The sequence below is a fragment of the Trichoplusia ni genome, chromosome 2, assembly GCF_003590095.1.
Source record: "Trichoplusia ni isolate ovarian cell line Hi5 chromosome 2, tn1, whole genome shotgun sequence".
Classification (NCBI taxonomy): domain Eukaryota; kingdom Metazoa; phylum Arthropoda; class Insecta; order Lepidoptera; family Noctuidae; genus Trichoplusia; species Trichoplusia ni.
The window spans coordinates 4,425,715-4,451,792 of NC_039479.1; the positions used below are offsets into that span (position 1 = coordinate 4,425,715).

Consider the following 26,078-nt stretch of genomic DNA (forward strand, 5'->3'; position numbering starts at 1 on the left):
AAAAAACTAACTGTTTAATGCAAATAATTTATTCATCATAATTTATGCTAGTTTCTATTTTATACCATCATCAGACACTTAAACGGGTCCTGCCCTTACAACAACCATTTATCATACTAAACACTACATAATCAGCTTCCGTGTTCGAAAGTCTGATCAACGGAAAACATTAACTGTTATTTAAAATGAAAATAAATACGTTTTCACATCCCACGTAACTTTTTACAATAGGGATGACGATTGGGTATAAAAAGAAAAAATCTCATTAGTCCCTCAGTTAGATAATTGAAAAGTATTGGACACGTATTTTTTCCTTTTTCAGAAAAACTAGAATTGACAAAGATTAACTGTTTTAAAGTTTAGGAGAGGGGGCTTGTGACGTAACGATATGGTAAAATTTATACACAATCGTGACGTCACGCGTAAGTTTCATTCACTGTAATTTGGTCAATTTATGTTTGCGGGACAAATTAAAAAATACGTATCCATTATTATACAAAAAACTACAAGACGGACACTGCAAAAACAAATTGTCGTCATCCCTATTTCTGCCTCCGTCGATCTACGCTCTACTTGTTCATAAATTGCCTATAAATATTTACAAACAAGCTTATACTAAGAAAACTACTGCAGTTTCTTACAGGACTCTTTTATACCACTTATTCAAAAGATTCAGGAAGAACTTCGATTCACCTTCAGTTGGTAAAGCATTAATTTTGTTCACCAAATCGTTATACACCTTGCTTTCATGGACTTCGTATAGTTGAGGTATCTTCAACTCTTTGAAAACTTCCTTTATTTTATTAACGTGGTTCGGATCGTCGCTTCCATAAAATCCTTTGAATATCTCTCGTTGTTGGTCGTTGCACAGTTGAAGGGTTGTTACTGCTACCCAAGTCAGTTTTCCTTCTTGGATGTCTGAGCCTGCCTTTCCTGTGACGCTTTCTGGCCCAAACGAGTCGATGTAGTCATTCTGGAGTTTTAAATAATTTAACATTGGAGGGTACAATTTGTTGCTAGGGTTTACGAAAAAAAAAAATTGTATATAGATTTTTTAGAAGAAAATTAAAAAAGTAATTATTGCGGGCATTTCGCAAACATTAAAGAAATATGTACAATTGCTAAATAAATGAACTCGTAGACTTACCTGAAGTTGCAGAAGGATCCCTAGATTGTAGCAAATTTCGCTCCATTCTTTCCTCGGCTTAAGGTGTCCATCCTTCACCAATAATAATCCCAGGTACAACGGGAATCTCATGGTATAGTACGAGGTCTTCTTTATAGCAATCGTATTAAAGAGTTCCATTGTAAAACCGTCTAGGTTGTTCTTCTTTTTGTTGTATGATGAATTACAGTCTAAATATTGCCCTATGGAGGTGATGTAAATGGTCTGGAAAAAAATGCTCCATATCACTCACGGCAAAACACATAACATAGTTTCCACGTAATTTCCTTAGTAAGGGATTTTATCCTGTGATTTTATCCCTTGGTGGCTGGACGCGTGGGGGCAATTTGGGTTCACAAAACTCCAAAAAACATTTCCAAAACATCCAGAACATTTCCACAAGCATTCGTGGATCACAAAGCTTCGCGGCGATCGAACCCGAAGTTTGGCGTGGCCTATACCCGGCCTATATCAGGATCCCGTCTCCAGCTCGGTAGGACTTCCAAAGTATAGTTACTTGATAGTAAATAACATAATTACCTCGTTAATAAGTTTCACCATTTCCATATACTCTGGCGTTTTCCCGAACTGCGTACTTAATAACTCCATCAAAGCCTGGTACATCAGACTGGAGTCGTTCACCGCGTTTATGCCGACATGAGGCTGTCTGTGCCAACACAATTTGCCTCGTCGTGTCGTTGAATAGTCTATAATATCGTCTACTATCACTAAATATGCATGTGTCTGTTTTGAGAAAAATAAAAGGATAACTAAAATATTGATACATGAATTAAATAGTAGGTAAAATAACAATTGGAACCTTAAAAGCCAACTTCGCTAATAGTGTAGTAGTGTGTAACCAAAAAACTTGTGTCGAAAGAATTCTATATCCACTTACCATTTCAGCACACCAGCCCAAAATTCGAGCTGAGTGGAGTTTATTCTCCGTAATATTTTCAGGGGCTTCTAAAAACTGATACGCTGCGGTTACAGCGAGTCCTCTATCTAGTTTACCTCCAGTCACCATGTAATCTACCATCTGTAAATCACGATTAATTTTCAAATCACTTATTTATCAAGAACAACGACAACAGAACATAGAATTTAAAGCCGATCGTTTGATTTATTACTCGACCTTTTTGAGAAGGTAAGTTTAAAGATATGTTTTCTTTTTAGGATACTCAAGTCCGGAAAATGACGGAGGTGTTAAACACGAAATAAAAAAAAGTAACAAAATACGAACCTCTTTCACCCAGTTTGTAGCTGAAGTTGGCCCTTGTTCCAAGATCGGACCCTTACCCACGTATTGTATAACCTCAGGCAAAACATTTAGCAACGCTTTTCTATCCTTTTTATTAAATTCTGCCATCTCAGTCGACATCATCGCAAAACCCTTGTGTACGTGTTTGAAGTTACTCAAAAATAATTTGTTGCGGAGAACTAAAGTGGCCATAACTTAGAACTTTAATAAACAATAACAATAATTTACTGGGATATAAGTTAGAGTATTTACGTCATGGAAAACGTCGAAGAATCACAATGAAGTATCATTTGTTTTAAATTTCCGCTTCTTTTAAGGCGGGAGCATACGATGATAATGACGGAAATATATTTATTATTGATATATTGATGACTTTAGGTAGGCACAATATTTATATTTCTATCTATTATCTATAAAAGTGAAAGGTCACCTACTTATCTTGACAATTGCAATTAAACAAGTTGATCAGCTGAGCATTTGAGAATTCCCGACCATTCAAGCACCTAAACGCATACCGAAACATTATATATGTAATCGCCTTGCCGTTAAAAAAGGAATTTAATTAAGATCGTAATATGTATAAAGATATACGTATATAGTTTATAATTTATTATTAAACAAACCCTAGCTAATATCTGCACTTGTAATGAGTAACTGCAGTAAGATACAATTGACAAAGTTGACTACTTTGTCGCTTGTTAAATTTAGTGAAGGAACAAGGATTTTTTTAGCTAAAAAGACAACAGATTTTTTTTCCAGAATGAGTAAAGCCGCATCAGAAGCCTGATGGCTACCTTGGACTTTCGGCTTAAACTCTGACACCAGGTGGTCCATAAGAAAAGAAATCTAAAAACGATTTTTGGAAATTCCACCCCTAAATGGGTGAAATGATAGTCCACGGTTAAATCGAAAGCGTAAAGTTTTGGTTGACTGCATGAATTTTTTGGATACGACTCTCTGCATGAAAATTTAGACACTTTCTGGATAGATGTTAAAACATATGAGATTTATAAACAAAAACTTAATGGAGGTTGAAAGTCAGGATTGAATACAAAGTCAAATCAAGTTCATAGTAAGAAACAAGTTCGTGATTTGTAAAGAAAGGCGTTATGAAATTCCACATCTGGTATATACATATATATTTTTAAAGAAGAATAGAAAATTTTCTTCCTAAAGGACAAACATGGCATTACTAGTTTTTCTGGAGTTTAGAAAGAAGTGATAAAGAGTTAAAAATGTATTCATTTTTTTCCAGTAAGGGATGAAATAAGTCATTAAATTAAATATTTCTTGAAGAAGTAGGGGTTAAAGGTTTTGTAATTATATTTCTCACGTTGCCAGATTTTATGCCAAGAACAGGGGCATTCAGCCAGGTCTAAAAGTACTGAGTTGTGAAAATGTGAGAATGCATTACAAAACGTCGCGCGTCCAAAACTGCACTGTCTAAATTTGACATAGCGTACAGTATTCTAGTTAAGTAGTACAAAATTAGTCAAGCTCTTTCATTTAATTAACACCCAGGTATCAGGGCGTCCGCTACTTTGTGGTGTCATCTTGGACCGATATTCATGTAATATATTAAGAACTCTCACGACTACTTCCCCTTTCAAGCTAAAAAACAAAATCAAAATCGGTTCACTCGTTCAAGAGGTTGAATCGCTCGGATTCCAGTTATTTTTTTTAATAATATATATTATTATGCTGGTAGGCCCTCAGGCTGTTTTAGTCCTTTTAAATTGCATTGCATTTTGATTATCGTTACGTCTTTTTCAGGAAATATTATGTCAATTTATGGTAATTGAGTCTATAAATAACTTACCACATTACGTGTTAATTTTTTTTTATTTTGTATTCCGTATTTTTGTTTACTTATATGTTTGTATAGTTATGTTGTTCTTTATATTTATTTATAAATACAGTTACTAACGTCACCCTTCTTTTTTATTTATTTTGTAAAACCTTACTACAGCCAAATTGTATAAGCGGTAGAGTACTTAGAAGATGCACTTTTATTTAAAGAACTCAGTAGTTAGTGTGACCCGCTCAATATTTTCGTCTCGGGAAGCCTATACATAAATTGATAAATTGCCATTATATCTGAGATGATTTGAGACAAATCTGTGCAGTTATAATTTCAATAGAAATTCAAAAAAGTCTTAAAAAGTTTCGTCGGACTTGCCTCCGTTCGGATCGAACCTGAACTGAGCATTCAAATTTAGACATAGAACCAGAGCATAGAACTGCTTACATAGAAAAAGTTGCTTGTTTTCAAAATTTGACTTCATAGGTGAAAAATAGAAAGACTTTTTTTTAATCTTTATTTATTTAGGGGCTTCTATCTCCATGGACATAGAAAGACTAACTTGAAAGGCCAATATGTGATTTATCGTTAGTCATTGGCAGTCATAAAACATTAATGATATTATTGACACCTATAAAATTTTCTTTATGATGTTAATAAATTATATTTCGAAAATGGCCATGAGAATCGGTAGCTAAATATTATCAAAACCTCATTTGTAGTAAATAGGCTGGAATCTCATGAAATTCATTGTTACTATCCGTGTTGGTAAATGGAAAACGGGAGTATTCGAAACAGTGGAAGCACAAGACAGTTAAGAAAGGAAGTTAGTGTTTGAAATATTTCTTGATAATTTGAATTGGTTCATTAGGCAGGATAATCCAATCCATGCCATCACAACTTTCTTTTTCGTTTTTACATTCTGTCTTCATATAGACAATGTAATGTAGTGATTTATTTTTTAGAATGTGTAGCAGGTTGATACAGATGGCTAGCATATTTTGCTGAGGGCCTACCATTAACTTATAGTTGTGGAATCGTGAATTGTTAATAATTTACTCGTACATACTTTCGTATTGATTCTAAAACGCCACTCATAAAGGAACCTTGCTTCTAAAATCGCCAAGTCGACAAGCGCGTGAGCAACAAGTATGATAATCTGTCTTCGTTCTCTGTACGAACTGTAGACGTTTACAGGCCAGTACTATAGCCGTGAAAGTGTTGAAAAAGAAAACATGCTCATTTTAAGAAACGCTCATGTTAACTGCATCATACTTAAAAACATTTTTTATATTGGTGCGCTCCCTTGATTACCTAATTTAATTATTATTTTTGAGAAATGTGAGGTAAAGGGCAGCGTCTTGTAGTTTTTGGTGCGTCATTTCTAATTCAAAACTAGAGCACTTAGGAGTGTGAAGGACGTGCGATACGTGGTGTTGTCCACATACTTATTCATGTAGGTAAAATAGGTTCATTATCGCACAAATATTTGCTACTCGGGAACATTAAATCTATTTAAAAACTATAATATGTGTTAATACTGATTTGAAACTCTCTGTGTACCAGTTTTCGTCTAAATCCGTTTAGTTGTTTTTGCATGAAGAGGAACATCCATACATTCAAACTTTTGAATTTAAAATTCGTATTTGTAGGATTAAATGAGAATTATAAGCGAGTGTTTGATAAATGTCGGCAGAGCCGTTTAAAAGTTGTAAAGGTGAATGTAAGGAAAAAATCCCGGATGTATCTTGTATACACGAGTGTGGACTCAAATGAAAGCGCATTGATGAGAAAGTTTGTGAGGGGAAATGGGATATGGAGATCCGATTAGCTAAATATAATTTGCAATGTAGGATTTTATCGGGGGTTATTTCAATTTGAAATTTTTAATCATTATTAATAGGAATCTACATTTTTATTCATCGAAGGCACTACAGTTTACAAGGGCCCATCAAAATTGCTGATAAACAATTAATACCCAGCTTTATACCACTCTCCCAAAAGATTCAAGAAAAACTTTCTCTCGGGTTCAGTTGGCAACGCTCTAATTCTTCCCAGCAATTCATTGTACATTTTACTTTCAGACTCTTCGTAAAGTTTCGGCAATTTTAAGTCGTCATAGATTTGCTTGATCTGTTTTACGTGTTCAGGGTCAGGGCTTCCATAGAATTCCTTGAATGTAGCGAGTTGTTGCTCGTTGCAGCGCGGTAAAGCTGTTAGTGCAAGCCACGTCAGTTTTCCTTCCTGAATGTCGTTGCCCGTTTTGCCCGACTCGCTTTCCTTCTCATAGACGTCTGAGTAGTCATTCTGGTAACAGAAATGCAGGTTGATTAGTAAATTAGTAACGTAGTATTAGTAAATCAGTGTGTCGAGTTCCTATACAAGGTTTATGATCTAGGCTTTTACGGCGAAATGGGTTGAAATGGAGAAAGATCACATCATCTATCAATATCTATCTGTCTATTTCTATGAAAACAGAGATAGATCGAAGGAGGCTATTTCGGAAGGCACGTTAATTTGTGGTTCTCGGCTGTTCATAATACGTTCTTTCGCAGTCATTATAGGTACTCAGAAGCTAGAGAGTCTGACAACCAGTCTAACTAAGGGGTATCGTGTTGCTCAGGTAACTGGGTCGAAAAGGTCAGATAGGCCTTCGCTCCTTGTAAAACACTATTACTTAGCTGCATCCAGTTAGATTTCAAGCTGACCCACATAACAACATAGTTCTGAAAAGGCTAAGGCGGAGGAGGCTAGTAGTACTTTTGAAAAAGAAATTATAAGATTTTAGAGAATGTTACTAAGAACTTGCATGTATTTGATAAAGCGGCCCGATATCGAGGCATATATCGATCCATTCTTTCTTGGCTTTCTTCTGTCTATCCTTCATCAACGTGAGGCCCAGTAGTAATGGGTATTTCGTAGTGGCGTAGGCTGCCTTGCGTATGGCAATATTCTTGAAATTCTCGAAAGTAAAACAATCGAGATTGTTCCTCTTTTTGGTGTACACTGTGAAGTTTTCTAATTGTTGTCCAATCCCGAAGACGTAAATGGCCTGAAAAATATTGTATTAACATAAATTTGTGAAGGGAGAAGTGATAAACAGGGCGTCATACCAAATATGACGCTAAAGATCTCTGCAGGGTGGTAATTATTTGGACAAAAGAGGGCAAATTTGTCTCAATATACTATCATAAATAATAAACATTCTCAAGCTAGTTCACTAACTAATATAATTTTCTGGGTCAGGTTAAGCTTTTGAATAATCAAGTTAGCTCTGGCCCCGTTCAGTGTAAACTTAATGCGTCTTTTTCAAGAAGCAATGCCCTGACTTTTTTCTAGGCGAAAACCAGCCGTAAAAATTACTAAACCAAAAGGACTCCCTCTACCGCTTAAGGTAAATTACAGCTTTTTTAACAGAGGCACGACTTTCCTTCTTGTTATGTATTATACAACTTAAAATTGCGTTTTTTTAGGAGGAGGCAGTTTCTTACATTATTAACTATTTTTACTAAATCAGTATATTCGGGTGTATGCCCAAACTTGATCTCCAGTATCTCCAAGATCGCCTGATGTAACAGAATGGTGTCGTTCACCGCATTTACGCCAACATTTGGCCGTCTGTACCAACAAAGTTTGTTGCGACGTAAACTTGCCGAGTCCATGATATCATCTACGATGCATCCGAAAGCGTATGTCTAAAAGACAGAAAAATATGTACGTTAAATCTGAAATTAGTCTTATTTTTCATAATATTGCTTGAATTGTTTTGTGTTAGTTTGTGAAGGTAGATCTGAAAATGAATGTATGGTATATATATGTATATAGCTCCTCAATAAAAATTGCATACGTATTTTTTCGTTTAATATTTTCAAAACAAAATTATTGCGATATTTGGACGATGTATGTATACCTACGTTCAGAGTTTCTTATAAACTTCGCCTTACAACGATGCCCTGAGGGCAGTTTCAATATTGGATGTATCAATGAGTTAGTGATTAGATTCTAGTTAGCAACTTTTTTTAATTAAATTAGAATACCATTTCTGTACACCAGCCCAGGATGTGTGATGAATGAATTTTCTCCTCAGTGATGTTTTCGGGGGATTCGAACATGACGTAAGCAGCTGTGACGTCGTTTGCTCTCCTAAGACTCGCCCCAAGTAATATGTACTCCAACATCTGTAAAGCAGAAAGATTTCTTTTCTATAAATAATAATATTTTAGGTAACAGCAAATACGCACATTTTTTTTTACCAGCTTCCAAGCGACTTAAATGCAAAACAATGAAGTGTTTTACAGAAATATTGAAAGTCAAAAAAGTGAATTATTCAATATGTAAGAAACCACGGAAAATTTTAAAAATCTCAAAATTTGGCACGGGGGAACTCGTTGTCATAGATAGTCACCCATCTACGGACAATCTATCCGTAATTATCAAGTATCATAATCTATCAAGTATTAACTTGTTCAGTTGTAGCATAGCCATGAACTTTTCAATGCAATGGTAGGTACATATATAGAAGAAGAAGAAAAAAATATACGTTTCATGATATCTTTTAGAAATCTCTCCTTAGAATGGACGGAGATACTGTGACAAATAAACTGTACTCACGTCTTTCACCCAATTCGCAACTTTCGGCTGTGTTGACAAAGTTGGTCCCTTGCAGACAGTATCTATAACTTCTGGGAGAACTTTCAATAGCGCTTCCTTATTCTTAACTTTAAAAGCTGATGTATCAGTCAAAGCTAAATGCCTGTGGTATTGCCTGATATTGTTAAGAACTAAAGTCTTACGTAGAATGAAAGCCATTTTGTATTTTTTACGATTTTCCAAAAGCTATGCCAGATGCGACTATTCTCACTATTTCAATTCGAATGAGTGATTTGAAACTGAATAATTATGTTAGATAGTTATAAATAATTGTTTTACTAGTGATTGCATCGAGTTCGATTATCAAAACCGGTACTTTTATAGCTAGCTTTATTGCGGTTTATACATCGATTGGTATGCATGGTGTGCAGGTTCGATCCCAACGCAGGCAAAGTACCAATGTTGCTTTTCAAAGTTTACTTGTACTTTCTTAATATTTAAAACGCCATTGACAAAACGGTAAAACGGTAGAACATCCTGATCAAACCTGGATTAAAAATATTAGTATCTGAAATCGCCACAAGCAGTGAGCTAGCGTGGGTGACATATCTCATATTTTTATCGATAAAACATTTTTCAACTTTCGCTTTTATAATAGATATTAGTAGGATGTATCTGTCTGTTTTAATTGTGTTGCAAAAATTTTGGATTATATTGGAAGTTTTCTTCACGGGGAATAATATAATTAGATTGGTTATCGATTTACGTTTATTAAGAAAAACAACTCTATCATTTTTTAGTTCTATATGACCTTGTACATGAGTAAGCGTCATAGATACTATTGAAAAACGATAAAATATTTTTAGGACTTAAAAAGTTTGTTTAAAGTGTTATTTTTTAAATTTACAATGTTTTTATTCCACTTCAAATAACTTGAGATGAAACTGACTCGTAAACCATACAAAAATCATAAAAGCGAAAGCAGTGCCGGCGTTAGGGGGGGGGCGTGATGGGGTGATGGCCCAGGGAGACAAATTCTGGGGGGCGCCAAGGTCTGAAGTTGGAGTCTCTTGCCTCTCCTGGCGCAAACCCTGTGCTGCAAGAACTGTGCTCTACGCTAGAGGTGGAATACTTCCACAGCCGTTAAACGTCGACGTTAAACGAGGGTATTGTTTTTGCAGCAACGAGCACTATCTCTAGTACGAATTTTATTTTTAGTTGCTTATAATTCGGAAAGTACTTGACCCCTCTTCTTTTTTTATTTTTCTGGTTAGGTAGCAGTAGTTTACTCGAGGGGCACCAGACGTATTAAAAAACTGGTTTAATATCGTTTAGGGTTCCGTCGTCGCATCACTCGAAATTACATACCTATGTAAAATAATTGATTTATGATTTCTGATTTCATTTTATAGGCTATTCAATCGGAAAATTATAGCTTATACCTATAGTATTTTCTGGGTTTTATTATTTTCTAATCATTATAATTTTTTATGTTGATAATTATTTATTCAATATTCATAGTTAATTTATTGACTATTACAAATTATTAGCACGTTAAAACCACTAACACTAATAAAGGAAACTGTAGTTAACACACTTACATTAAATTCATAAATAGGAAAATAAAACATAAAAGCTTCCGTCAGACATGCCATCCTCTCACAATACAAGAGCAATCGGACAACAATACCTTCAACTTATAAAAAATTGACTTAAAATGATACTTCGTATTCTCTTAAGCATTTTTCCTACACAATAATTCAGTACGGGACGCTACCTACTAGTACTGCAGTAATCAGCAATCAGGCTCCCAGGAAGGTTAGTATAACGGGAGAGTTTCCACCAGAGGTTGCCTTAGATACTAGATCGAATGCCACGGACAGTACCAAGAAATACGCATAATCAAGTAGTTTCTTTGCTGAAAAGTAATGGACGGTATGCTTGCTGGTTGTTTCAGGCGATAAATCTGCATTAAACACAAAAACAGCGCTATGTAGATTGTGATAAGTATTTATGCAACTGCCTCTAAATCAGGCTGTCCAAAAAAGGGCTCATCCTGCTCATGAGCATCTTGGACATCTTTATTCCAAACCTATTTTATTATATTTTCTGCACTGAAATTGACTTTTGTAACTCGCAGTTGCAGCCTCTCCATTAATACCAACAAAATTACTGAATTACATTACGTTAGTGCGATGCCACAGCACTTCAGAGGAAAAGTTAATGGGTTCTCTACCTGGTCCTCCATTTGGTTCCTTAAGTATAAACACTGCATCCACTCCAATACTCTCAATTAACGCATTTATATCACTTAGGCCGTCTACGAATTCACTATGATTCGGTTCTGCTATATAAAGCGGAAATACCTACTACAAACGATCTGTGTCTACGCCTACACATATTTAAATAGCAAAACGACGCTGACTCTTATTACTTAAGACCTATAGGGACTAATAAAGATTATTAAGCCAACAGTATCGCAAATCCATCGTACGGATGCCATCGCAGAAAGCGTGCTGATGCTCTGACGTAGTCAAAGCTGGGGTTAATGCCATCGAATACAGAAATGTCGTCTGGCGTCAACCAGGTCTCCTACTAATAAGCGATGGAGTACAGTTGGTTTAAAGACGGTACAGCTGGTTTGTAACAAGATTATTTATTACAAATTCATTTTATTTGGAATAAATTATAATACGTAAAAGGCATATTCATGCCTTCATCAGATAGTAAATCTAGGGCTTCGTGGAAGGCACTTCTGTCTATACCTAAAGGTGTATAGTAATTGTTTAAAACAATTAATATCCACATTTATACGATTCTCCCAAAAGGTTTAAGAAATACTTTCTTTCGGGTTCAGTTGGCAGCGCTCTAATTCTGCCCAGCACTATATAATACAGTTTACTTTCATACTTTTCATAAAGTTCAGGCATTTTTAAATCATCATAGATTTGCTTGATCTGTTTTGCATGATCAGGAACAGGGCTTCCATAGAATTCCTTGAATGCGGCGAGTTGTTGCTCTTTGCAGCGTGGGACAGCTGTTAGAGCAAGCCACGTTAGTTTTCCTTCTTGGATGTCGTAGCCCACCTTGCCTGATTCGCTCTCTTCCTCATATAAGTCGGCGTAGTCATTCTAAGAGCAGAAAATACAGGTTGATAAGTAACATAATAAGAATCAGGATGTTCGACTAAAATGTAATAAGACATACAGGACCAGTAATTCAAAAAATGGGAGCGATTGAAGGAGGCTGGTGGTTAACCTTTGGAACACAGGCAGCGATCGAAAATAAGAAATTACAATAATTGATCGGATATGTCACCAAGAACTTACATGTATTTGGAAAAGCAGACCAATATCGAAGCATATATCGATCCATTCTTTCGTGACTTTCTTCTGACCATCCTTGATTAACATAAGACCCAGTAGTAATGAGATTTCGTAGTGCCATAGGCTGTCTTGTGTATGGCGGTATTCTTAAACGTCTCTATAGTAAAATGATCAAGATGATTCCTCTTCTTCGAGTACACTGTGAAGTTGTCTAAGTTTTGTCCAATCCCAAAGAAGAATAAGGTTTGAAAAATATTGTTTTTAATCAGGTAGGTGCGGAACTAACTGTTTTTTATTGATAGACGTAATTTTTGGAGAACTTCTGGGAAAAGCAGCATTGCTGTTAAAAGGGTATTTAGGTAATTTAATTTTAATTTCAATTCATTTATTTATACACACACAACAAACAGAGTAAAACACGTATAAAAAGAAAAACATCGAAGGTACAAAGGTATTGCTTATTTCTCAAGAAATTTCTTCCAGCTTCCAGGGTATTTTAGTCTCACGGGGTGAAAAATACACGTGATAAATTTTACACGACCAAAGGGCTTGTGGAAAAGGCTTCGCAACGGAAGTTGTGGTATACAGGACCTATGCTTTTTGAGTGGAAGCGAAAGTTCTCCTTACTAGGCTGAATGTGCTTACCTTATTTACTACATTAACTATATCAAGATATTCAGGTGTATGCCTAAACTTGATCCCTAGTAACTCCAAGATCACCTGATATAATAGAGTGGCGTCATTCACCGCAGTGATGCCAACATTTGGCTGTCTGTGCCAACACAGTTTGTTGCGACGTGTGGTAGATGAGTCCATGAGATCGTCTAATATGTATGCGTATGCATATGTCTGAGGAATAGAATTTAGCAAATTAATTGTAATCAAAAATACTGAATGACATTTGATATTTGATTATGAAGATATATTTTTTTAGTGGAGGTAAATACTAGTTTGACTCTCTAAGCTTCGATTGAAACGGTGTCTAGATAATGAAAGACAATGCATGTAGTTTCTGACTTTCTTTAAAAAAATATGTCAAACCGTTAAAACCGTAAATTGGAGCGGTATACCATTACGCCTTTTAAAAAATAATCTTTTTCAAATTACTGTGGTTGTGGAAGAGAGGTGTACCTCTACACCATCCTATGCGGTGAGGTTCTTCTACAACTGCAATAAATAAATAAAACCTACTCACTAAGATTTTTAGAAGCACATTACTATATGAAACTATATGTAACAGTGATAGCATACCATTTCTGCACACCAGCCCAGAATGTGTGATGAGTGAATTTTCTCTTCCGTTATGTTTTCAGGTTTTTCAAACATGACGTATGCAGCGGTGACGTCATTTGCTCTCCTGAGTCTTCCTCCAGTTAATACGTACTCCAGCATCTGTAAGTAACACACAAATTCCATTAAGTAAATTATTAATTTGAATTATCCCCATAGTTGGATTGGAAAACCATCTTGTTTGAAGGGAATTATAAGTGTAGGTCAGAGTCATTTTCACATTACACACATTATACCTACCATTTCATATTTAACTTTAGCAGTATCGTAAATAATCAATACGTAGATATCTATCTACTAACCTCTTTCACCCAATTCGCAACTTTCGGCTGTGTTGACAAAGTAGGTCCCTTGCAGACTGTGTCTATCACTTCTGGGAGAGCTTTCAATAGCGCTTCCTTATTCTTAACGCTAAATGTCGTTGGATCAGTCAATTAGCTGTGGAATTGCCTGACATTGTTGAAAAATAACATTTTACGTAGAATAAAAGCCATTTTGTATTTTTCGATTTTTCTAAAGCAAGCAGTGCAAAAGACGGCTACACCCGGCTTTGTACTCAAGAAGTGATTGATAAATGTTAAGGCTATATATATTTAAATGATGCTAGTTACCACATAATTAGTTTGTCATTGATCTTATAGAGTTGATTTTTAAAAGCCATAACATTTTTTATAGTTAAGCGTTAAGCCAGAGTAGTATTTATAATGCAGTAAATGTTAAATAGGTACGGGTTCTCTGAAGATAGGTTAAAGAAATAAACTAAGAAATTTTAGGTAACAGACGTATATAGTAAAAATAAAACTATTAAAAAATCAGTTTATGAAATTTTGATTTAAAAACTGTTTACCAAAGCTATCTTCTTCCTAGCTCGCTAGCTCCCTTAACACAAGTGTAGTAGGTCGGGTAGGTCCTGTGTTTATGCACCAATCAATCAATGAAAACTCTTTGTAAGAGTGTATTTTGGGTACATAATAGATACTATTTTATTATTCTTCTTTAAATTCTAAAATTTTTGCTCCTAAAAACCTATACCAAAGCAGTCTGAATATTTGCTTCTATCTCCAAACCTACTTAATATTATCTAATCCATAATGTAGCGAAATATCACTACGTGCCAAAAGTGGCTGCAGATTTAGGTATAAAGTGTAGATATATTATAAATAATAGATAGGTATCGTATAAAATTATTTAATTTAGTAATATTTTATTACGTTTATATTCACCAGATCGAATAGTTTCTGTAGGTAAACTAGTGCTACGCGAAAGCTAGGTACTCAAATATATATCTTCAACACACGAGTACATTATTGAATACCAATCAATACGCATGTTTATACCACTCTCCCAAAAGATTCAAGAAAAACTTTCTTTCAGGTTCAGTTGGCAGCGCCCTAATTCTGCCCAGTACTTCTCTGTACAGCTTACTTTCATATTCTTCGTAAAGATCAGGAATTTTTAAATCGTCATAGATTTGCTTGATTTGTTTCGCGTGATCAGGATCAGGGCTTCCATAGAATTCCTTAAAAGCGGCGAGTTGTTGCTGGTTGCAGCGTGGGACAGCTGTTAGTGCAAGCCACGTGAGTTTTCCTTCTTGGATGTCGTAGCCCGCTTTACCCGACTCGCTTTCTTTCACATATACGTCCGAGTAGTCATTCTAATAACAGACAATGCAGAAACATAAAAAATCAGGGATAGAAATGAAAATAATTGAGAGACGGTGTTAATATTAACTTACATGTAGTTGGAAAAGCTGGCCAATATCAAAGCCAATATCTATCAATTCTTTCCTGGCTTTCTTCTGTCCATCCTTGATCAAACTTAGACCAAGAAGCAGCGGGAATCTCATAGTGGAGTAAGCTGTCTTGAGTGTGACAGTATTCTTAAAAGCGTCCAAAGTAAAACAATCGAGATTGTTCCTCTTCTTGGAGTAGACTGTCAAATTATCTAACTGTTGTCCAACCGCAGTGAAGTAAATGGTCTACAAAATTTTAAATAGGATAAAATGGTGAAAAATGTGCAAGAAACTCATCAAAAAGCAATACGGTTTTTAGGAGTAGACTAAACTCCTGGAGAATGCTGGATGGCATTTTATTTTCTGCACAGCTCTAGACAAGTAGAAGTAGAAGCGTCCGTTTATTTTCTGGGATACGATAAAGCTACAAAACATTCTACAAGAAAGGTTGTACCTTCTTACCTCATTAACTAGCTTGACTATATCAATATATTCGGGTATATGCCTAAAATTGATCTCCAGTATCTCCAAGATCGCCTGATGTAACAGAGTGGTATCGTTCACAGCATTGATGCCAACATTTGGCTGTCTGTGCCAACACAGTTTGTTTCGACGTGTGGTTGAGGAGTCCATGAAGTCGTCTATCATGTATATATGTGCAAACGTCTGAGGAATAGAATTTCGGCAAATAAGTTCTGGTCAATAGTGGAACAATTTTTAGAGTAAATTAGTGAGAGGGTGGGGAAATTTACTTAGATAACACTGTTATGGTTTTATTGGCAATGAGACGAGACAACACATATTTTGTCCATCATTAGAAAAAGATAAAGAATCATCATTAGATAAATAAAATTCATTTCAGGGCCACGTAGTGTCTGACATATTCTTGAAATAGAACTGCCATGTAACCGTGGAACAGGGGGTTCTGCGCGACGTTTTAAAAATATAACAGATTCGAAGTTGTGGAAAAGAGATGTATCTATATCAGAGCACTTAGATGCTTCTATAACTCTAATTACATCACTTTATGACGTGGCAGTAGGACCTGAAGACCTTATGTGAAAGTTTTGGAAGCGCCTTAAAAAGGTCGAAAAAAAATTTCAATTTTGTAACGAAGATTATAAACTTATTATGAACTTGTAGATATGCAATACCATTTCTGCACACCAGCCCAGAATGTGGGATGAGTGAATTTTCTCTTCCGTTATGTTTTCAGGCTTTTCAAACATGACGTATGCAGCGGTGACGTCATTTGCTCTCCTGAGTCTTCCTCCAGTTAAAATGTACTCGAGCATCTGTAAGTAGCGCACAAATGTCACTGAATTAGTTATTAATTTTATCTGAGTGAAAAAAAACATTTCAACACTTGCGTTTTCAGGGGGATAGAGATTATGCTATGTTAGATAAGTTACCTCTTTGATTTTAAAAAGTTGATAAAATATTTTACTATCTAAAGAAAACATAAAATTTCCACTTTTTAAAAGTTCAATCACTAGGCTAATATATGAGCGATTAAGTAAAGTGACGAATTAAAATGTACTTACTTCTTTGACCCATTTCGCAACCGTGGGCTGGGTGGACAAAGTAGGACCCTTGTAAACGGTATCTATAACTTCTGGTAACACTTTCAATAACGCTTCCTTATTCTTAACGCTAAATGCTGGTGTATCAGTTAAAGCTAAATGCTTATGAAATTGTCTGACATTGTTAAAAAATAACTTTTTACGTAGAATGAAAGCCATTTTTTTATTTTACGATCTAACAGTAGCTACCTGTGCAAGATACGTCTACAGAATACGCTGAAAAGTAGGTATAAATATTTACTTGCATAAGAATTTCTAATTCAATCATATGTAATTTATTATTCGGTATTTGTTTTCTTTACGAAATAATTTTAATTCTACAATTTATAGCTTGATTTTCATAAATAATGGGACTTGACGTCATTTTGCATAATTTTATCATAAGTGGGAAGTTAAGGTCATGTTCTTGGGGTCTTGGATATAATACATACTTTTTTTTTGGTTAGACGGGGGAATCCTCGTGGACACCCACCACCTTGGGGGAGGAAGTGGGTAGTGTCAGACTCTTACCGACTAAACCTGAACCGCCGTACAGCGTCCCCGTATTTAGTAGGTGCGCGGGCATGCATAGCATTTCAACACGCACCGACTGCGGGGCACCGTCGGCTAATAGACGCCGACGGCATCCTTCGTTTCCACCTATACACGTCTAAACATACCTACATAATATGTGAATCTTGCACCTCCATCTAGTTGTATACATTCTCAGCGTCAGTTGTATACATTCTCATCTGTTATTTTCACGCATCTGATTTATGTCTACCAGTCAGCTATAGGCCAGTATTTAAAGTAAATTTTCCATTTTCCAAAAACCCGCACACATTCCATATACTTGTTATATTTAATTATTTTGCTGTTTTCAACGTGTCCATCTCTTGAACAAATTTTATCATTTTTCAACACTAATTTCAATGAGCTTGTAAATATTTTTTTCTGATCTCATACACACAGGAATAGCTATGATTAAATGCCTTTAATGTCGAAAGTATTAATAAAATAACAGATTATGTAATAAAACCATTTATTTATTTACAATATCTATGTACTTTTATCATATGATAAACTAAACATGAAATGTACTTTTTCTGTGGGGAAACGCTTCATAGCTCATTATTATTTACTTAGGCAGTGTCATTTGGCGTTGGTATGAAACAATAATGGTTCGAAATTGACATTATATAGGATGAACAGGGTTTGCGTGCTCATATTTTTAAAAATTGCACCTCTCGTTACAATTACTAATTCTAAGAAAGCTGTTGCCAATTCTTTAATAATACGCCATGTGTAGAATTGGATTTAATGGAACTTAATTAAAGATATGAATACAAAAAAGTAATTCTCTTATACAAGGCGTTCCTAAAGCGGTCTTAAAAATGTCAATGCTATATAATCATAAGCTATGAAGTCATATCACCATGACAAATAAATATACAATAAATTATAATTCCAATAACATAGCCCATATCAATTTTCATGAGCAAATAATAAACATTCTTTCCGTGATGCCAAACTAACTCTTTACTTAAATGTATGATAAACATTTTGATAGAGAACAAACTCTATATTATTTTTTTCATTACAGATTATTAATAATTGGTAATTAGAGCCAAGGTTTTTGGCTATTCAAGTATGACGTAATTTTATTATTTACGACTAAAGCACCATAGGTTACATATTCCCATTACATGTTGGTTACATATAAATTTATACAAATCCAGTTACAAAATTAGATACCTCTGTTTCTGAAGATTAATAATTATGAGAATACATCCGAAACTAGTCGGGCGATCCTGATGTAATCAATATCCATCCTGTATGTATCCAATCACCAACACAACTTTAACACTGGTCATTAATAAGGGTTAAGGTTGTGGGCTAGAAGATTTTCAGAAACTGAGAGCTAATTTTATGTAGCTTACTGCACTAGAGATAAAGTCTACATCATTGAAGACACTTTTATGTAGTGTAAATTTATAAAAAAAGTTTCCATTTAGTAGCATTTTGATAATATTGGCACATTTTTGCGAATGTTCTCATAAATCTTATTTATAAAAATAAACCTTAAGCTATGGCCTTAAGGTTTATTTTCTAATTTGTTTGTGACATATGTGGCGTACTACACTACAGTCTTGCTTAAGTGAAATAATGGTAGAATGAAAACTAAGTTTAAAAAGTATGAATTACAAGAACAAAATTTTTTATACTATTAGAAAAAAGCTTCGATTTTGACACAATCCTGAGTCTATCTCACTATAAACAAAAATTACTTACACTCAATTTTAGATACTTATACAAAGGTTAACAATATTGGTGTATCTTTTTACTCAAACACACATTTAATGAATAAACGATATTTGGTATTTTTAATCTTCATTGTTGTTTCACACTGTTTCGTACTCACGTTTATATTTTGAAACTGGATGTTTAGACATACCAACATTGTGAGTTTTTTTAGGCATCTAAACACATTTAGTGCAGTTGTTATTTCAGTCAATGTTATAAGAATGATAACTCCGTATTAACAGAAAAGACTGATTTACCGAGTAAATAAACTCCTATCAATATATAGGTACTTTAGCTATAAAGACATAATACTCCTGTTGGGCAGTCGTACAATGGAAGGAATGATGGGGTCACCTATAATCCTCGCAAATTGGTAAAGGACATGAATCTTGTCACCTTAAGGATAAATAACGTCATCCAGCCTTAAAAAGCAGCTTTTAATATTATTATCAATTTACGTCATCAAAATAGTAGTCATGTATTTTAGCAATTTGCGGAGATTACAACTGACTACACAATATGTGAAATTTTAATTAAGCACTAGCCCAAATAATTTATTCAGTAACAATATTGTCTTGTCATAAGATTATCCTTACTCAACGTAAATCAATCTTTTCTTTCACAACAGAGAGAGACGGAGATATAAAGATAGTTCCTAATAATATTTAAACCATAACAATAGGAATACTTATCAGTATTATTAAAGAAAATAAACAATAAATTGAGTTCACACGGTTTTATTGAAGAGTATTAAATATCTATTCTATATTGTTTTATGAGTAACAATAACGGTGTTATTTCAAGTTGCTATAGAACTAAATATACCTTAGTGTATAATTATTAGGTTATTATAATCGAGGTAGCACACGATAAAATAAAATATTAATTGTATTGTCATGACTTTAAGCCACAATATTCGAACAGGTATTGTATGCCCATTATATGCCGTGTGGCTTCGGCAGCGAATGGCAACTCGGCTCTTGCAGGTGCCATGAAAGGCGCATAAGGTACCTCAAACCAGATAATGGGGTGCATCATCCTTCTGAGTATTATCCTTGTGTGATCGTTCACCCACATGCCAAGCTTGGCGATTATGACAAATATCCCATGAAATGAACGGTACATGGTCATTAGTTCGTCCTGGCAACGGTGGAGTGGTTGGTCCCCGGAGGAGTTCGGCTACCAAAACTCGGCAGCTCGGGACTCGGTCTATATGTGCCTATGGCTTTCGAATGATGGTGATGATGACATACGTAATATTATGAACGTTACTTTATTGCTATTTATACAAGATACAATAGTTTTAATAAAGCGAATGTGAACTTATTTTTCAAATAATTACCAAAACTTTTTGCTCCCGTTGAAATTAATTCTGACCGGCAGAAAATAACGTTCTTGTTTTACATCAAGAACTTTAAAATAGCTGCCTAGCTAGAGTAAACTGAAATTTTTAACCAAAATTTATTCTGAAAGTCCTAAGTTCACACCTACTTAGATGCCAACAATAGCTGTATCCTACTAATGTTTCCTTTTATAGATTGTTTCTAGAAGTTTAAAGAAGAAACCGGGAGCGGTTTCTGAAGGCAACGCCCTTACCCTTTGGACAATATCTTCGTAAATTTCCGTTTCCTTCTCTTTGTATAACTCTGGTAGTTTTAGATCCTCGTATAGTTGCTTGATAGAAGCTACATGCTCGGGTTCTTTGCTTGCGTAGTACTTTGCGAAGAGGTGTTTCTGTGCCTCGTTGGAATGTTCTAGAGCTGTGACTGCGAGCCACGAACACTTGCCTTCCTGGATGTCAGTACCGGCTTTACCTGTTACCGATTCGTCTCCGTAACAGTCTATGTAGTCATCCTAGAGAAAAAAAAGTCAGTCAGTGTAAAGTTTCGACGCTCAGAAGTTGTAGTAGGGCACTCATGTACCTACTCATTTACACTTGTCATTTTGGGTATTTGATAACTTAGTGATTTAATTAATTTGAACAGTGCAGCGCTTTGAAGTAGCTTGCTGCTATTCTCAGCAAGGAGGCACTAATCTCTGCTTACTATCAATCATTTTAAATATGGAGTCGTCCTTTGGAGGAATAGTACGGACAAAGAGATTTCGTTTTAAGCACAAAAAGTTGCTTCGATCAATGGTTAGACTGCAAACAACTGAAATCTTATTTTATAGAACGTAAAATGAAGAGCCCTTATAAGACATCCTAGAAACGGTGATATTTATTAAATGAAACAGACGTGTTAACTTTAAACTCTGCTTCCAGCCTCTTAAAAAACTCTCAGGCAAGTGCTCTTGTTTTGCACGAACTTTGTTTTTTTAACAAATAACTGAACATAAATACATATTAGATTAGAACTGAATTGACTTCAAAATTTCTAGTCATTAAAATAATTTTACATTTTGGCACTTGGATAAGCGCCATCTAAGGGCGTGTAGTAGAACTCCATCAAAACATGATATAGTGATCGATACTCATGCCGCTGCTTTATATTTACCTCAACCACTAGAGGTCACTGATGGCAAATAACATTAGACCACAACGGACGAAAAAAATATATAGAAATATTGATTAAAAATTATGCTGAAATAAAAAAAGAATCGAAAATTTGATCGACGTCGACAAAAACCCTCAGAAGCTTTTTATATTTAACAATTGCCATCTAGTCTAAAAGCTGAGCACTACTCAACTGATGAACATACTTATAAACTAAACTTCTAAATACATACATATTATAGTAAATTTCGCCCAGATACAGAACAAGTGATCGTACTATACCATTGTTCGATTCCCACCCAGGTAACCGAAGTAAATTTTCAAATTCTTGAATTAAATACTCATGAACACCCAGCCCAGTAGAGAAAAAAAGGCTGTGCTGAAGCGACTCCGTTCAAGACGAATTTATAATTATCATCATCTTTTGCTGTTGACTTTACAGTATAAATATAGTCACTTCTCACCTGAATTTGGAACAGCCTTCCTAACTTGAAACATATCTCATCGATATCCGCATACATTCGCTTATCGACGTCTTGTACTAAGGCTAGCCCCAGCAACACGGGCAGGCGGAAGGTGTAGCAGCTCGTCTTGTACTGGACGATGGACTCGTACCGGTCTATCGTGAACAGACTGTAGTCTTGCTTCGTGTGTTGAGCTGTTGTGTAGTCTAAGTGCTGGCCCATTGAGGTGTAGAGGAGCGCCTGGAAATTTAAGGAGTTTTCATAAAAACTTTTTGCTTAAACAAATGCCTCTCGATAGATTCAATGTGTTGCGGGGGTTTCCCAATATTCAAGCCACATGCACAAACACCCAGACGTAGAACAAAACATTCGTAGATCATACAAACGATTGTCTCACGCGGGGGGACCGAACCCGCGAAACGTCACGCGTGGCTCGACTTTAAAATAAACTACTAAGCTAATAATAATAAAAGAATCATCAAAATTAGGTTATAAACATAAAAAAGAACAAATTACAGACGAATTGAGAACCTTTGCCTTATGAATTCAAGACAAGAGACAAAAAACTTAAAATATTCATAATTAACGTTCATAGAAACAGTACGGCTATTAGTTAGCAAACTCAATGAGCTTATTAAGAGGTTTCACATTGACCCACAAAATATATTCTGGTCTTACTAAACGTAGGGTGTATATTAATTTAAAAATAAATACAAAAAAGGTATACTTATTTTTGTATTTGTATTTATTTTTCTGCTGACTATACCCGTGACTTTGTCCGCGTAGAATTTTTCAATACTAACTTTAATGTTTAAAATATAAATCGCGTACGTTACTCCTTATTTCATCAGCTAACTTCCAATAAGAGTTCTGTCAAAATTGTTTCACCCATTTCAGAGATTAGCCGGAACAAACAGATAGAGAGAGAAAGACGCGCGTACGCGTAGTAAAAACGGTTATTTTAGTATTGCAAACGGACACTCCAATTTAATACATATCTATAGATTGTATTTGAGAAAACTTAAAGATCCTTAAAAAATTTGAAACAAACCTCATTGAACAGCCGAATAACATCAACAAAGTGCCTTGTTTTGCCGAAGTACGTCTCCAATGTTTCCATAACAGCGCAGTGGATGAGAATAGAGTCGTTGATTGCTCCCAGACCGACGTTCGGCATCCGGTACCAGCAGGGCACGCCGCGACGGGTCGTCGAACCATCCATTATGTCATCAACCACTATGAAGTATGCTTGAAGCTGTGGAATGAAACTAATATTAGACGAGCAAAGTTTGTAGAGTTTGTTTTATTTGTATGCTATGGCTGGATAATTTTTGGAAAAGGGAACATTCGTATAGGCAACGATCATTGGAACGGTTGACGAAAAAAGATCATGGAGCACGTAAGGTATAGGAAGATATTATCATTGTTTAGGATGTTATTTCCCATAAGAAAACACTATTGCCTTTATCTGGCTGGAAGTTATTGTTACCCTAAAAGGGCATAGGAAGGGACATGTGTTTTTAGTATCGTTTACGGAGGGCTAGGCTATTTTTTAGGCTTCAAGTATTAGAATCGACCTATATTTCAATCGACTTGAAATTGAGTTGGTACTGTGGACACTAACGCTAATTCTTGCAATGGTACGGGTTAAATCTACTTTCGGTCGACAGCTAATGCTGATAACACTGGCGACTGCTAATCGATATTACATAGTTCCAGTATCATATCGAAAACCGAATCAAATCCAAGTAAAAATAGCACGGAGAATAGTTTCGGCAGCTTACAGATCATACGTTAATATACATTCGGCGGAATAAACAGCCTTCAGCTATTCGTTGCTGAAAAACGGAAAAATAGACACACCATAATTTCTAAAGAGTTTGTTTATAAACTCTTGATGGGTGTTTATTTATTTGCGTGTTCCTTTGCATCTGGTATCTATCAGGTTAAGTGTATGTAGATTATAGATAAAACATCGGGTAACTTATACCTTTTCTAAATCAACGGGTGATCTTATTATAATGTTTTTCTTTGAAGTGAATACTGATTACTTAGAGAATCTTTCGTGTGTAACATAGTAGTGAATTTTAAATAACAGGTTATATTTGCTTTTCAGAGCTATATTATGATAAGATAAGAATGAAATAGATCATCACAAAATGAAGAGACTTGCAAAAAAATATTGGATATTTTTTCTATGGGACCTTGTTGGGAAAAATGTGGTGTGGAAGTTACATAACAAAGAAAAAGTTTAAATAGTTAAATGGACATAATAATATATGGTACTATGATTTCTGACATGCTTGATCATGAAATACCTTATTCCTTAGCATTTAAAGTTTAAATTTCACTACTCTGAATAATTACAACATTAGAAAAAATTGCTAGCTAACCATTTCTACACACCAGCCTAGGACTCTGGATTGTTTCAGCTTCTCATCAGTCAGATTTTCTGGCTTTTCAAGCATTTCATATGCAAACATAGTCATCAATCCTCTCGAATGTTTGCCACCACTTAAATTACTTTCAAGAACCTGTAAAATAAAACCACAAATTAGTATACAACCTTTTGTAAAGAACTTTAAAATTCTCTGCAAATTACAGTTTTAAATTATCGAAATTTGCATAATATGGTTTTTATAATAGCAAAAATATGCAAAGTAAGTATAATTACCATATCCCTAAATCATTATTTTTTGAGAGCTAATTGTATTCATTTAGGCAAATATTAGGTTTAACTGTATAATTATTAAAACTATAGGTATAAAAATAATAACTAACTTAAACAGTATTCATAGGCAATAGATCAAGTGAAGGGATGAAGGTACATGGATTTTTATGAAAATCTGTTTATTAATCTCAACTAATTTGTAAGACACAAGCTTTTAGAAACTGAATGAGGCAGTCTTATTTATAAAGTGGCACATTTTTGGCTGTTGTATGGTTTACTCTGCAATATTATATTTGCATGACCATTTTTTTTCTCTTTCCTCTTAAACAAAGGGCATTATTATAGATTTCAAATTGAAAAAATGATAATAGACAATTGCTTACCTTTTTAATCCAGCTAGCAAGTTCGGGTAGTTGTGATATCTTACGGCTAGCCTGCAGATTGTCTATGATGCCAGGCAACACATCATGGAATATCTCCTTTTCCTTCATAATTTGAGATATAGACACACTTGTTGATGATGACCTATTGACTAGCTTTTTTAATCTGTAAAATATATTTCATCAATTATTGAATATTGTTTTTAGAACACAATTTAAACATCATGATTGACACATTTGTTTAAAACTTTTTTTTTCATTAAGCACAGTAGCTTTGTTTAAAAATGGTATGTCACTTACAGTTACTAACTGCACAGCATGTGTGTACACTACAGTCAGTCAAAAGTGAATACTTGATGGCAATTGGTTAACAAACGGACCTTGATGACCTCAATAGATAACAAGAAAAATTTTGACCTAAGAGATGCTTAATATATTCTCTCATTTACAAATAGGTATTATGTTTCAGTTGGTATGTTTAACATTATGCCATCAAAATACTGGCCGTCTAACTAACTTTCTAATCCATAAATTATTTTGTTATTCAAATATCTTTTAACTGACCCTCATTATTTTAGTCTAAGACTGAATTTTTACTATTTATATTGAATGAGAGTTCAAGAGCATAACTATTTCTATATAGAAGGATTTAGAAGTTTAGAAACCTGATTCACACTTATCACACAAAAAATTGAGATTAACTTACCCCGGATATTTGTCATAACTGCCACAAAGTAATCGTGACTTACTCACAAGTCGGAGGAATTTTATGTTATTCATGTTTAATTAACAAATAGCTACGTGCCAACTTTCTCTGACCGAATTTTATATTTTTATGTATGAAAATTATAAGTTAAAGACTTGAACGTCTAACGATTTACTTTGAACGTCTAAAATGATGAATTATTGTTTACGTCTTATCAAATACTTGTAGTAAATACTCATTAAACTGATAGAATTAGACAATCGTAATTCGTAACGCACTACACTGACAAAACACTGGTCATTGACTTGACTTTGACATAGTTTTGGCATTGA

At 34.8% G+C, this 26,078-nt stretch overlaps 5 protein-coding genes across 5 annotated transcripts; all 5 read right to left on the bottom strand.

Moving 5' to 3' along the window:
• Positions 1–495: 495 nt before the first annotated feature.
• On the bottom strand, positions 496–4,276 carry LOC113504320 (farnesyl pyrophosphate synthase 1-like). Its single transcript, XM_026886580.1, has 5 exons — positions 2,409–4,276; positions 2,064–2,204; positions 1,706–1,909; positions 1,148–1,390; positions 496–973 (listed from the first exon to the last, which is right to left on the bottom strand). The coding sequence occupies exons 1-5, from the start codon at positions 2,616–2,618 to the stop codon at positions 638–640; spliced, it is 1,134 nt and encodes a 377-aa protein (XP_026742381.1). The 5' UTR covers positions 2,619–4,276; the 3' UTR covers positions 496–637.
• Positions 4,277–6,123: 1,847 nt separating this feature from the next.
• On the bottom strand, positions 6,124–9,158 carry LOC113501402 (farnesyl pyrophosphate synthase 1-like). Its single transcript, XM_026882536.1, has 5 exons — positions 8,839–9,158; positions 8,265–8,405; positions 7,719–7,922; positions 7,033–7,279; positions 6,124–6,578 (listed from the first exon to the last, which is right to left on the bottom strand). Exons 1-5 carry the CDS (start codon positions 9,034–9,036, stop codon positions 6,199–6,201), a joined length of 1,170 nt encoding a protein of 389 aa, XP_026738337.1. The 5' UTR covers positions 9,037–9,158; the 3' UTR covers positions 6,124–6,198.
• Positions 9,159–11,612: 2,454 nt separating this feature from the next.
• On the bottom strand, positions 11,613–13,635 carry LOC113501412 (farnesyl pyrophosphate synthase 1, mitochondrial-like). The gene is made up of 5 exons (XM_026882544.1): positions 13,395–13,635; positions 12,741–12,992; positions 12,480–12,483; positions 12,147–12,271; positions 11,613–11,948 (listed from the first exon to the last, which is right to left on the bottom strand). The coding sequence occupies exons 1-5, from the start codon at positions 13,557–13,559 to the stop codon at positions 11,613–11,615; spliced, it is 882 nt and encodes a 293-aa protein (XP_026738345.1). The 5' UTR covers positions 13,560–13,635.
• A 972-nt stretch (positions 13,636–14,607) lies between these two features.
• Positions 14,608–16,269, bottom strand: LOC113501422 (farnesyl pyrophosphate synthase 1-like). Its single transcript, XM_026882554.1, has 3 exons — positions 15,628–16,269; positions 15,169–15,411; positions 14,608–15,087 (listed from the first exon to the last, which is right to left on the bottom strand). Exons 1-3 carry the CDS (start codon positions 15,811–15,813, stop codon positions 14,752–14,754), a joined length of 765 nt encoding a protein of 254 aa, XP_026738355.1. The 5' UTR covers positions 15,814–16,269; the 3' UTR covers positions 14,608–14,751.
• Positions 16,270–17,752: 1,483 nt separating this feature from the next.
• LOC113504364 (farnesyl pyrophosphate synthase 1-like) lies at positions 17,753–26,069 on the bottom strand. The gene is made up of 6 exons (XM_026886623.1): positions 25,747–26,069; positions 25,044–25,206; positions 24,383–24,523; positions 23,041–23,244; positions 21,990–22,229; positions 17,753–20,885 (listed from the first exon to the last, which is right to left on the bottom strand). The coding sequence occupies exons 1-6, from the start codon at positions 25,818–25,820 to the stop codon at positions 20,550–20,552; spliced, it is 1,158 nt and encodes a 385-aa protein (XP_026742424.1). The 5' UTR covers positions 25,821–26,069; the 3' UTR covers positions 17,753–20,549.
• Positions 26,070–26,078: the final 9 nt, after the last annotated feature.

Coding starts and splice junctions, on each gene's coding strand:
- LOC113504320 (XM_026886580.1), bottom strand. CDS start 2,618: ATGGCCACTTTAGTTCTCCGCAACAAATTATTTTTGAGTAACTTCAAA. Junction 2,205..2,408: donor CTACAAACTGGGTGAAAGAG/GTTCGTATTTTG, acceptor CGTGATTTACAG/ATGGTAGATTACATGGTGAC. Junction 1,910..2,063: donor TGGGCTGGTGTGCTGAAATG/GTAAGTGGATAT, acceptor TTCTCAAAACAG/ACACATGCATATTTAGTGAT.
- LOC113501402 (XM_026882536.1), bottom strand. CDS start 9,036: ATGGCTTTCATTCTACGTAAGACTTTAGTTCTTAACAATATCAGGCAA. Junction 8,406..8,838: donor TTGCGAATTGGGTGAAAGAC/GTGAGTACAGTT, acceptor TCTGCTTTACAG/ATGTTGGAGTACATATTACT. Junction 7,923..8,264: donor TGGGCTGGTGTACAGAAATG/GTATTCTAATTT, acceptor TCTGTCTTTTAG/ACATACGCTTTCGGATGCAT.
- LOC113501412 (XM_026882544.1), bottom strand. CDS start 13,559: ATGGAATTTGTGTGTTACTTACAGATGCTGGAGTACGTATTAACTGGA. Junction 12,993..13,394: donor TGGGCTGGTGTGCAGAAATG/GTATGCTATCAC, acceptor TCTATTCCTCAG/ACATATGCATACGCATACAT. Junction 11,949..12,146: donor GTCTGCTTTTCCAAATACAT/GTAAGTTCTTGG, acceptor TTCTGCTCTTAG/AATGACTACGCCGACTTATA.
- LOC113501422 (XM_026882554.1), bottom strand. CDS start 15,813: ATGATAGACGACTTCATGGACTCCTCAACCACACGTCGAAACAAACTG. Junction 15,412..15,627: donor TAGTCAAGCTAGTTAATGAG/GTAAGAAGGTAC, acceptor AAAATTTTGTAG/ACCATTTACTTCACTGCGGT. Junction 15,088..15,168: donor GCCAGCTTTTCCAACTACAT/GTAAGTTAATAT, acceptor GTCTGTTATTAG/AATGACTACTCGGACGTATA.
- LOC113504364 (XM_026886623.1), bottom strand. CDS start 25,820: ATGAATAACATAAAATTCCTCCGACTTGTGAGTAAGTCACGATTACTT. Junction 24,524..25,043: donor TTGCTAGCTGGATTAAAAAG/GTAAGCAATTGT, acceptor TTTATTTTACAG/GTTCTTGAAAGTAATTTAAG. Junction 20,886..21,989: donor GAAGGCTGTTCCAAATTCAG/GTGAGAAGTGAC, acceptor TTTTTTCTCTAG/GATGACTACATAGACTGTTA.